The sequence below is a fragment of the Brachypodium distachyon genome, chromosome 2, assembly GCF_000005505.3.
Source record: "Brachypodium distachyon strain Bd21 chromosome 2, Brachypodium_distachyon_v3.0, whole genome shotgun sequence".
Taxonomy (NCBI): domain Eukaryota; kingdom Viridiplantae; phylum Streptophyta; class Magnoliopsida; order Poales; family Poaceae; genus Brachypodium; species Brachypodium distachyon.
Window position 1 is genome coordinate 36,897,049 of NC_016132.3, and position 12,506 is coordinate 36,909,554.

General features: G+C 44.2%; 2 protein-coding genes across 2 annotated transcripts; one reads left to right on the forward strand and one right to left on the reverse strand.

The window, feature by feature from the left end:
- Positions 1–2,411: 2,411 nt before the first annotated feature.
- On the reverse strand, positions 2,412–3,182 carry LOC104583238 (agamous-like MADS-box protein AGL80). The gene has a single exon (XM_010235053.1). It carries the CDS (start codon positions 3,180–3,182, stop codon positions 2,412–2,414), a length of 771 nt encoding a protein of 256 aa, XP_010233355.1.
- Positions 3,183–10,250: 7,068 nt separating this feature from the next.
- LOC100824794 (chitinase 10) lies at positions 10,251–11,542 on the forward strand. The gene has a single exon (XM_003566547.2). The coding sequence runs from the start codon at positions 10,377–10,379 to the stop codon at positions 11,256–11,258; it is 882 nt and encodes a 293-aa protein (XP_003566595.1). The 5' UTR covers positions 10,251–10,376; the 3' UTR covers positions 11,259–11,542.
- The last annotated feature ends 964 nt before the right edge of the window (positions 11,543–12,506 follow it).

Genomic DNA, 12,506 nt, shown 5'->3' on the forward strand with positions numbered 1-12,506 from the left:
GCGAGGCGGGAAGGGAGCCGTGCCCGGCGCCGGCGGCGGGAGGCCGCCGCGGGATCAAACGAGCACCGGCGGAGCTCGGCCAGGAGACTGGCTAGGCGGGAAAGGAGCGGCGCCGGGGGGCGGGCGGCCGTGGAATCGAGCGGCAGCCCGGCGGAGTGCGTCCAGGAGGCCGGCGAGGCGGGAAGGGAGCGGCGCCGGCGGCGAGCGGCCGCTGAATCGAGCGGAGTGCGGCCAGGAGGCGAGCGATTTTGGAACGGCAACTGAACCGGCCGGTTCGGGCCAAACCGTCAGGTTCAGCAGTTTTCGTCAAAACCGCCCGGTTCACCCGGTTTTCCCTGTCCGGTGGCCCGTCCGGTCCAGTGCGCTTAACAGACCGCACAGGGCTCTGGTTCCGGATTTTTCCGGTCGGACCGCCGGTCCGGTTCCGGTTTTCAAAACTAGGCTAACCGGGTTGAGCTATACTCCTCTGAAGAACATATTTTACATTCTCCAGAAGGAGATTTTAATTTCTTCCCAAGAATGTGGACCTTTTCTTGTCCCCAAGCAAAAACTGAGTTTGACACACATGAGCACATAGTACATGACCTTAAATTTGTGCAGTGAAGATCGATAACAAAGAAATATAGGCATCCGAGTATCATATCATAATTCATTCATTCTCATATTACCATACATAACTTTTGGTATGGCTTGATTCCTTCCGACGTTGTAACTAGTCTCGCATGGCGAGCCACTTGTTCGTTGCCTATAAGTTAATGAAAATGTCACGTTTCCTAAAGAAAAAACACACACCAAAGGTTGCTTCACAGACGCATAGTCACAGCCCTGCATGATGGTGAGTGGTGACAACAAGTTTGCGAGTCCAAGCAGGGTCGGTCTACGAATATATAAGATGGCCGGGAAAAGGTATGATGCTGGGTCTAAAAGAGCTGTAGAAAGATGGCCGGTCTACAAATATATAAAATATATTTTTTAGCTCGTTGTGAAAAAGAGCTGTACATAGAAAGGTATTGGAATCCTAAATTGCATTCCACGATGTTCAGTGTTTTGATCCGACCCTGATATGGTTATATATAGAGTACAATACAAGTTGTTACAGGTTTAAATCTTCCTATCTCCATTTCCTTAATTATCTCTAACTTAAATACAATTGTATCTGAGACAAGTTGTTAGAGTACAATACAGGTTGTTATGGATCGATCTGTTTTCTTGATAATAGTTATAGGTGATATGGTCCTATGCAATGATACAATATGGTTAGTCCAAGACATGTTTTTACTATTATGAGTATGATAATTTGTGTGGTTGATCCAGTGTCTTAGCTCTCTTTTGATCAATTTTCCTGAAGAGATTAACAGTGACAGTAAAAAAATAAAACTAACTACACAATGATGCTCAAAATTAACAAACCATGTGACCATATCAGAAAAGATACTTCGCCCTTGAATACGACACATGTTGCAAACAAGCAGAGCTATATATCTGTGGATATAAAGTTATATAAGCTACCTAAGCCTATAACAGTAGCTTGAAGTGATTGACTGTCTTCAAAAGATAAAAGAAACACAACCCCTGTGTGTATTCGTTCTTTCCCCCACCGTGAATAGTTTTCTTGTATGGCAGCCGATGCGAATAACATTTACCAGGAGGGAGAGACGTGCTGGTGTTGAGACTTCAAACGATTTACTATTGAGCCATCGAAAAAGTCTCTTTTTTTATAGCTGCCGTTGAAGCACTAATCAAGTTAAATTACCTGCACGGCTGCATTTCCATAAATCTGCATACACGTTTACTAGTACGGTGCATCGGCAGGGCCCCTCGTGCTACGGCCGCACCGTTTAGATGGTACATGGGCTGGGCCTCTCATTTCATCTCAAAGCCTCACAGAATCCTGATGGATAGAAGTCGACATGCATTCTCAAAAAAAAAAAAAAGTTGACATGCCATCTACACAAAACGAAATAGGGAACAATTAATTAAAATGGACGACAGTAAAATCCTTCAGTCGTCACACACAAAACAAAATAGGGAACAATTAATTAAAATGGACGACAGTAAAATCCTAATAAATTAGTAGGTGGACAAAAATATTTTCCATTAATTCATAAGAGGCAAGATCCATACATAGAATCGCTGTGGATTACAATTAATGGACATATATAAGGAAAGAAACACACCAAATAATATTTAAGCGTTGAAATTCATGCTAGCAGCTCTTGTAGAGCAAATAACACGTGACTCACTGTAAAAAAAATGCAACATGGAACGAACTTTATTGGACTAACCCATGGCTCTGAGAGCACCGACAATTATTGTTTGTTTTAAGGAAGACAACCTAGAGCAAATGCCCGATAACGACCCCATGAATGCAGCTGGAGGATCAGTCGTGTCATTGGGCGGCGGTGGGGCGACTATATCCCGATCCTCGCGAGGATATCACGAAGTTGCTCCGGGGTTAGAAGGTCGCTGCCGTCGCCGTCAATGTCGAAGTCGTCTTCCTCGTCAAAGGTGAAGTCGTCTTCCTCGTCAATGAAGAAGCCTCCCAGGCCAGCAGCCATGGGAGCATCAGCGGCATGGGACGGATCCATCTCCATCGGCGCCACAGCTGGAACATCATCCGGCGCCACAGGAGCTTCAAGCTCAGCAGCAGGAGGCGCCGAGGTGCTCCCGGAGCGTTTCTCCTTGAGTTGGTCGTTCACAGCCCTGAGGGTGCTCTGCAACTGACACTGGATGTCGGTGGTTACCTGTAGATTCAGGCTCCTGAGCTCGTGGTCAACTTCTGGTGTCAGCGTGAGGCCCTGAGCGTTCAAGGTCTGCCGGCGGATGAAGAGGTTGTGGATGATTTGCTTCGTCTGGATAGTCTGCTGCAAGTTCTGAACCTTGGCTCTCTCCTTGGCCACTAGCTCCTGGGTAAGGCCCAGCCCGTCGAGATCTTTCTTCAGCTTCTCGGTGTTCACGGCCATGTACTCCTCAGCGACCGCGACGGCCTGCTCCATCGACGGCCACACCACCTCTGGCTGCTGCACGTCAGCGTTGCGGTACACCACGAGGAGGGCCACAACGTGGCAGAGGATGCTGAGCTCATTTACCTTCGAGATTAGACACTTGAGGCGCCTTTTCAGGGTTGTCTTCCTCCTGGCGTTGTTCTCGATGTATTGGAGCTTCACCTTACCACGAGCCATTGCGCTCAAGGGCTACGTACCTACACACTCAGAGATGTGGATGGAGGAAGAAGGGTTGTGTATAGGCAGCTTCGATCTGTTTGGTGTGAGGAGACGGAGGGACTCAGGGGCACATTATATAGCCAATAATTCTTTGGAAACTACATAATGGCTTTACAAAAATATATATATGAATTAATTATGTCATTTCAAAAATATATTATACACACATATCCTGTTGGAAATATTTATCACGTCAATTAATTTTGGGCCCTCTGCTTCTAAAGAATTACAAAAGATATGCTCTGGAGATGTATATCTTATAAAAAAAATTTGATCTTGATATCTAATAAAAATATATTTTATCCTTAAATTTATGTAAATAAAAAACATTTCATCACATGAGTGTATCTCAATAAAAATATTTCATCTCACTTATCTTAACAACAATATTTCCTCACATCCGTGAACTGAGCCTAGGTCAGGTGGTTGGTTCCTTGTGGTGGAACCAGCACACCCAGGTTCAAGTCCCACATTTGGTTTGGGTGTTTGCATTTCCTGAATTTATTCCAGGATTTAACTGGCATTGTGCTTTTAGTGGGAGTGGCGTACCCGTCAACTACGAGGCGCCTGCGACGACTTCGTCAATCTCAAGATGCTCGGCCGGTGGCTCAGTTTCTCGGAGGTGCTCATAGGGGTAGGGTGTGCGTGCGTGCGTTCATAGGGGTGAGTGTACGTGCGTGTGTGTGAGTGCTTGCGTCTGTACTGTGCCGTACTGGACCGTACACACTTGTGTGGGCAATATTTTAGTTGTCTCACATATTTGTAACTAACTTATGAACAACATAGTGAATGTCCAAAAGCCCAATGCGAGTGACAACAATTTACGACTCAAACATGTATGGAGTGCCATGAAACAATATGCATTTTTAGTTGGAAAACAAATATAAAGAGACGATGTAGTGTGAAATCTATGTATGTAAAAAATAAGTGATGATCTGCAGAAACATAGTCACTTTGAAAGTAATTTGATTGCACGGATCAACTCTACACATTATATCATGGGAAGAGTTTTTTGGGAAGAGCTTTTTGTTAATGTAGGTTTTGTGGTCACCTCATTTTAGTTTGACAGAAAGATGGTAGCACTTTGGTATAGTTAATACAAATACGATTTGACAATTTCACAACAACAAATATGCAGATTAAATGTTAATGATGCATTCCAATAATGTAGAAAGATTCTTAAATATATCGCACGTACCCCGCTAGAATGAACCAGTGCACATGTTATTGGCACTTTATTATATCCCTCTACCAGAGAGGTCGTCAGACGAAAGCAATGTACTGGCAGCGGCATGTTCAAACTACCATGTTGACACGGCGACGTTGAAAGCGAGAAATTAAGAAATGAAGAATGCAACATACAGACGCAAGCATACACAAATTCACATCAAATAGTATGAGGCGATAATGGTTCCGTCTGAAATACCATACGAAATTTCGCATCAAAAAGACTAGCAACTAGAGATAGTTTGTAGGACCATGGCCCAAAGCTAAGGTAAGATAGTAAGAGAATAAGAAAAAGATAATATGTGAATTAAAATACAATTTCATTCAACAAAAACATGTTTGCTTTTTTTGGATATGTGATAGTATTATGGACGATGCACATTAACACTGCTACCTAAGTTCGGGAAGATGCAAAGTTTGTATCATGGTGCCAAAGTGCCACAACCAAATTAATGTGGTGCATATTTCTAAACGACATAAACTTTCATTGCATGCAATTAATGTTTCGTTCTAATACCCCTTTTGTGCTAGCTTGTCTTGAGACAATCATGAATGGGTTAAAGTTCAATGGTGAAACATTGTAGTGATTTCACCGGCGGTGGGCACGACAAAAAATCTACAAATACATGTCATAATATATGTTCTCGTACTGGACTATCACCACATATTTTCATAAAGTGTAACATGTGACGATATTGTGATGAAAGAGAAAACATCACTTAGACTGAATTAACAGCACAATATCCTCGTTTTACAAAACAATGAATTTTCCATGCCACCTCACACCAAATTGGAGTAGGTTGAACTACAATAAGCGCTTTCAAGTCATACTATGTATGATTGTTTATAAATATATAATTTTTTTTGTCCAAAACACATTTTTTATGTCCGTAATTCCGTTTGTTATAGTACGGTAACCTACAACTGCTACTAATTTAATTTGCTGCTAATAGCTATAGCACACATTAAGATCGTGTTGTATTTGGAGCCTATGGGTAACTTTTTAACCGTTCAATAACATGTTACATATTACAACGGGACTAGATGTAAATTATGTTGAAATCCGTTGAATCATACACGTTTCAAAGTAAAATAATTTCCCCGCATATACCAAATGAAGTTTCAAACATATCTACGTAACCCATAAGGAGTGTGTAGTGGCTCACACTTGTGGTGTTGCTATAATTGTGTGTGATCTCTTGTTGATAATAACCCGGTTGTCGAACTATGTACATGCATTTATCTCAAGTCTAATCTAAGCCCACTGATTCTTAAGGGCTAGGTCAAACTATAAGGGATTGCGGTGCAAATTTTGGCAGCAATTGATGCAAGGCCTCATTTATGAACTAGCGCATTGTTTCCTTCTTTACAAACTAGCGCAATAACCTAATATCCGTTATAATATTAATTTTGTATAAAAATTGCTAGAGATGCATTAACGTCGAGTTATGATTGAAATGTGTAACTTATCAAACTTTTGACCCTTCGAGACCAATAGAGTTGAAATGAGTCAAGTTTAATTATAAACAAAGTAATCGGCAATTAATTTTCATTGAGCATAGCTTGTTTTAGAAAACACAAGAATATTTCCTATGCAGGCGTGCACCAATTAAGAGTTGGTTGAACTATAAATACTAGTGATTTTGATCGTAGAATTATGTATGATTGTTGAGGAAGCCCTGAAATATTTTTTTGTGTGGAAGGCATCCTTGCCATCCTTATAACCTAGTGTGTGCTTTCCCATGCGCACAGTCAATCGGACACCGGTTTGGAAGCCCTAATTGTTTTACCGGGAAGTCATCCTTGCCATCCTTATATATAACCTAGTGTGATTTCCTATTCGATCGGGCACCAATTTGGAATTGGTTGTACTATATATACCAAGCATTTTTGCAGTATTGTATATGACTTTTGATACGGAAGTGGTAATTTTGTTTGTCAGAAGCGCATTCTTGCTTTCTATATCCATTACAAATTTAATTATCTATACTAATTTTATCATGACACACCTGCATAAAGCCTGTGCACAAATGCAACAACCCTGGATGAGGACCCCAGGATGGGGACGGACAATATCCCGATAAATCCCCATTTTCCGTTGGATCCGCTTCTAACATGAAAATCCATTAGTGCATGTTCCTAATTTCTTTAGTGGTGATCCAGATCTAGATTCATATTTTTTTGGTACCTTTTTTTTGACACAAAACAGTAGGGAAGGTCCCTACTGTGCAATTTTATATTATAATAAAGGATGGATATATGTACAAAGCGGTGTAGCTGTACAAAAACTGCAAAAAAAAAGGAATCAATGGTGTCAAGACAAACTTGCATGCCCTCCTTCAGACTAGGTTTAGCTCTATGCCTCACATCAGTGAAGTAGTTCTGGAACATAAAAAATGCAGCATGGAAAATGATGTTGTTGCTGTGATTCCATAAGCTAGCTCCAACATCCCAGAATAAGAGCCTCCTTAAAACAAGGATTATGCAGCTGATTCTGACTAGTTGATATGAGCATGTCAATAAGATGGATATCGGTGTTCCACAATCAAAACCAAGTTTCCACCAAAAGCTCTGACTAAATGGACAAGAGAAGAAAAGGTGATCAACCATTTTCAATGGCATGATCATCACAGAGCACACAATCCTTGGGTTCAACATATAAATTCTTTCTCGCCAAAAGAAAAACTTTTGTTTCGTGAGACATATAGATATACAGATCCACTGAAAAGGCACAGGAGCAGGATTGTGCTGAATGATACTGCCATATACTCTTGCATCCAATAGCGTCATGAATTCCAAATATCTTCCTCATCAGATGTCATTATAAAAAGGATTTTTTTTTGGTAGCTCACCAAAGATATGTTTAAACTGTGTCATGAATTTTGGTATGTTCATCCATTTTTTATAAATTTTGCTGAAACTTTGTCCTGATTTTTTTAAAGTTCATCCAATTTTTTGGAAGTTGTCCCAAACCGCCAGGAAGTTTTTTTTGCTGAAAGCTCACCACAAAATTTCTGGAGGTTAATCTCTTAATTTTTGAAACTTCCTGCAGATTTTGTAGAAAGGTGTGGATCTGTTTGGATATTGGAGAGGAGCATGGTGAGGGGCGGAGTGCTATCTGACAGCTTGGTGTCTTCCGGCCGGCCTGAAGTGCACGTGGTGACCACCGGCTAGTCCACATTTGTAATCACAGAGATGGACGAACCATCCTCTTTGCAGATGTCCCTCTTGTGTTGAGTTTGTCATATGTAATACTCCCTCTGTCATCCCAAATTAAGTGACGTGGCTCTGTATATATTCTTATACAAATCCACGCCAGATAATTCGGGACCGGAGGAATAGCAAAGAGCCAGAAGAGATCGGAGGCGCGGGCATTTGCAGGCATGTTTAACAATTTACATAAAGGTGGTGTATTAAGTGAAAACCTTCATTCGGTGCAAACCGTGCAAACTGATGGGTTCGTTGCATGGAAAACAAAATTTTTCCTACGAGAAGTGCAAAAGAAACCCAAGAACATATCTACTAAATGTAAGTAACGAGAGGGATTATGAGGATCATACCCTCGTAGATCACAAAGCGTTACGATCACGGGATCGTTGTTGGCGTAGTGGAACTTTCGATGAGATCAATCTCAGTGCAGAACCGACGGCACCTCCTTGGTATCCACACGTTCAGCTTCACGTCATCTCCTCCTTCTTGATCCAGCAAGCGAGGGGAAGAGGTCGATGAGATTCCAGCAGCACGACGGCGTGGTGGTGGCTATGGTGGAGAGCTCCGCAGGTAGGGCTTTGCTGCGCGCGAGAGAGAAGGAGGAGGGGGGCTCAGAAGAGAGATCCAGCTGAGGGCTTGGTATGTCCTCTCCCTCTGCCCCTCACCTCTATTTCAATAGGGGGTGGTGGCCAGGGTTTCCCCCTCCTCCAAGAAGGAGCTAGGGCTGGCAAGGGGAGGGAAAGGAGTCCCGGGACTCCTTCCCACGTGAGGGCTCCCCAAGTACGTGGTTTCCACCTCGTGGTGGAGTCCCCAATGGTTCCCTCTCCCCTAATGGGCCTAGGGTAATTAGATTGCTCCAATTAATTCGTATAAAGGCTCAATTAAATTCTCAGAAATGTTCCGAAACATTTCAGAACCTTTTGAGAACTTCCGGAACCTTCTAGAATATTCCCGGTCAATACCGAAAATACCCCGAACTTTTTCGGAACCCTGAAACAGCTTTTCCATATATAAATCTTTATCTCCGGACCATTCTGAAGCTCGTCGTGATGTCCTGGATCCCATCCGAGACTCTGAATCAATATTCGATATCACCATCTATTATTTCATAGAACCCTAGCGACATTAAGCGTTTAAGTGTGTGACCCTACGGGTTCAAGAACATGTGGACATGACCGAGACACTTCTCCGAACAATAACCAATAGCGGGACCTGGATGTCCATAATGGTTCCCACATATTCCACGAAGCTCTCATCGGTTGAACCACGATGTCGAGAATTCAATTAATCCGGTATTCAATTCCTTTTGTCTCGCGATATATTACTTGCCCGAGATTTGATCGTTGGTATCACCATACCTAGTTCAATCTTGTTACCGACAAGTTCTCTTTACTCGTACTGCAATATAATATCCTGTGACTAAACACATTAGTCACATGATTGCAAGCTCATTAGGATGTTATATTACCGAGAGGGCCCAAAGATATCTCTCCGTCACATGGAGTGACAAATCCCAGTTTTGATCCATACAACCCAACAAGCACCTTCCGAGATACCTGAAGAACACCTTTATGATCACCCAGTTACGAGATGACGGTTGATGTACACAAAGTATTCTTCCGGTACTAGTGAGTGGCATGATCTCATGGTCTAAGGAAATGATACTTGACATAATAAAAGCATTAGCAATTTAAACTTAAGTGACACGATCAAAAGTTATGCTTAGGTTTGGGTTTGTCCATCACATCATTCTCCTAATGATCTGACCTCGTTATTAAATGACAACACATGTCTATGGTTAGGAAAACTTAACCATCTTTTAATCAACGAGCTAATCTAGTAGAAGCGTATTAAGGACACGGTATTTGTTTATTTATCCACAAAGGTATTTAGTTTCTTGTTAATACAATTATAGCATGGATAATAAACCTTTATTAAGAACAAGGAAATATGAATAATAACAAATTTATTATTGCCTCTAGGGCAGATTTCCAACACAAACTTCATAAAAACCATGTTTAAAAGTTTCAAAAAAATTCTACCAAAATACCATATGTTGGGAATGTGGTGTTCTACACACCTGCAAAATTTCAAGTTCAAAGTCAAAATCATTTGGAAGGAATTAAAAAGAGAAATTTACAATGAATAGTGTCAAACATTGAAATATCACTATTCATGCAGAATTTGTTTTTTCGCTGCTACCAAACGCCATTGAGTTTGGACTTGAAATTTACACATGTATAAAACATCACTTTTCTAACGTATTTAATTTTTTTGAGAATTTTTTGAACTTTTTTCGATAAAGTTTTCACGGTTTGCACCTTTTCAAGTAGTTTGGTCAAGTGTTAGATCCATCGATATATATATATATCCATGCATCGGGCACGTGCATGCACATGCACGCTTCCTTGCCGGCCGGTCCCCTACGCCGGGATCGAGAGATGTCGAAGCCATTGACCTAGCTCGTGTTCCAATGGTCAGAATACAGTTGACTATATATCAGATCAAGTCAAAAGCAATCTCGTCTCAGGCAGCCCGGCAGCTAGCAGCGAAGATGCCTCGCCGCACGCGTGTTAGTCCAGCCAGCAAGCTAAGTTAGCTAACAACACAGTAACACTACATATATATGTGCAAGGGGCAAGAGTATTTCCAATTGTTCATATCATATCTAGTCTCGTAAGCTCGTATATATCTAGCTATCCGGCCAGAACGACGATGGCACGCCCCTTTCTTCCTCTCGTATTACTAGCCATCATCGCGTCAAACGCCGGCCTCGCAGAGGCGGCGTGGTGGGACTGGCACGGCTGGCGCCACGTGTTCCGCGGCCGCTACCGCCGCGCGCCGCCGCAGCTCTCGTCAATCCTGACGGAGAAGCTCTACGGGGCCATGTTCCTGCACAAGGACGACGCCGCGTGCCCCGCCAAGGGCTTCTACTCCTACGCCGCCTTCCTCCGCGCCGCCGCCCGCTTCCCGGGCTTCGGCGCCTCGGCCGGCCACGACGACGCCGACACGCGCCGGCGTGAGGTGGCCGCGTTCCTGGCCCAGATCTCCCAGGAGACCACCGGCGGCTGGGCCACGGCCCCCGACGGGCCGTACTCCTGGGGCCTCTGCTTCAAGGAGGAGCTGAACCCGCCCAGCAGCTACTGCGACGCCGCCGCCGCCACAAACACCCAATGGGCCTGCGCCGCCAACAAATCCTACCACGGCCGCGGGCCCATGCAGCTCTCCTGGAACTACAACTACGGGCCGGCCGGGGAGGCGCTGGGCTTCGACGGGCTGGGGTCGCCGGAGACAGTGGCGGAGGACCCTGTGGTGGCGTTCGAGACGGCGCTGTGGTTCTGGATGACGCCCAGGCCGCCCAAGCCGTCCTGCCACGACGTCATGGCGGGGCTGTACGTGCCAGACGAGCGTGACGCGGCGGCGAACCGGACGGCCGGGTTCGGGCTCACCACCAACATCATCAACGGCGGGATCGAGTGCAACGGCGGCGACGCGCGGGCGGACGGCAGGGTCGGCTTCTACCGCCGCTACGGGCGGATCCTCGGCGTCCGCGATCTCGGGCCCAACTTGGACTGTGCTCACCAACTGCCATACTGATCGTAATATGAGTACCTGCTAGCTAGTTAGTGCATGTATTTTTTTGCCGAAATCAAGGTAGGAGGACGTCCTGCCTCGCCCCATCGGGAGCTCCGTCCATTGTCCTGATTCCTCCCAACTTTTTGGTTCTAGCACGTTAATTTTTTTTTCGTCTTGAAAGTGTCCTCATTTTTTGACTACTCGATCGATCCTATGGACCCCTCTTCCAAGTACCAACCATGGCAAAGGACGGCAGAAACTCAAATTTGGACGAATTATAAAGTATAAAAGGTTGATGCAAAAAATATCAAAATTGTCCGCACCGCCCACATGATTGTATTTTTTTGAAAGGTGCACATGAATTTTATACGATTCTCAGTATGTAAGTACAATCACAGTAGAAACATATCGAAAAATTCATCAATGGATACCCACTTATTTTACCCAGATGCAACAATTTACGCGAAAAACCCATGGGCTATCCATAATATCTCTGTACATGGATTTAACCGAGAAACCCCCTAGAAATAGTTAGCTTCGATCCAAGACAATCTATCCGGCTAGGTCTAAAGATTAACCACCATTAATCACTGTACTAAGTATAACCACGCTGTCCACTTAGTGCCGGTTAGTAGTCGCCTCAATCCAATATTCAGGGGTACCGTCGATAAAACATCGGCAACAAAAACATCTTTCCGTTGCACTATGTTAAATAATGATGGGTATTGAGACGCTAGAGCGCTATCCCCCAGCCAAGTATCTTCCTAAAACCGAGTACCACGACCATCTTCTAAAATGAAAACACCTCTATTAAAGAACTCATCTTTAACTCGCATTAGACCTTCCAAAAAGGGCATCACCAAAGAACAGGTCAGCCGAACGAGGCCCGAGGCAGCGTGGGAGAAAAGCGGCAAATAGAAACAGCCGCCCTCCCGGCCCCAGCTGCTGCCGTTCTTCAGCTGTTGAGCAGCGGCCTGAGCCGTGGTCGCGGGCCCTGGTGCACAGAGCTGCAACTTTGTGACCCTCATCATACCCTTTGACCCTACTTAGATCAAGCAAATAAACTAAAGTTTTAAAATGGAACAACTTTTTGAAAAACTAGTTCATTTGTTTGAACTAAGGAGAATCAATGGGTACTCTGAGGATCACCGTGTTGCACCTCAGGTGCACGCTGTCCTCCTCCTCCCAGGCCCCAGCCTCCCTGGCTCCCTCTTCCCTAATCCCCAGCGGCGCCGCCAGGCTCCAGAGGCGAGGGGTTGAGGCGACAGG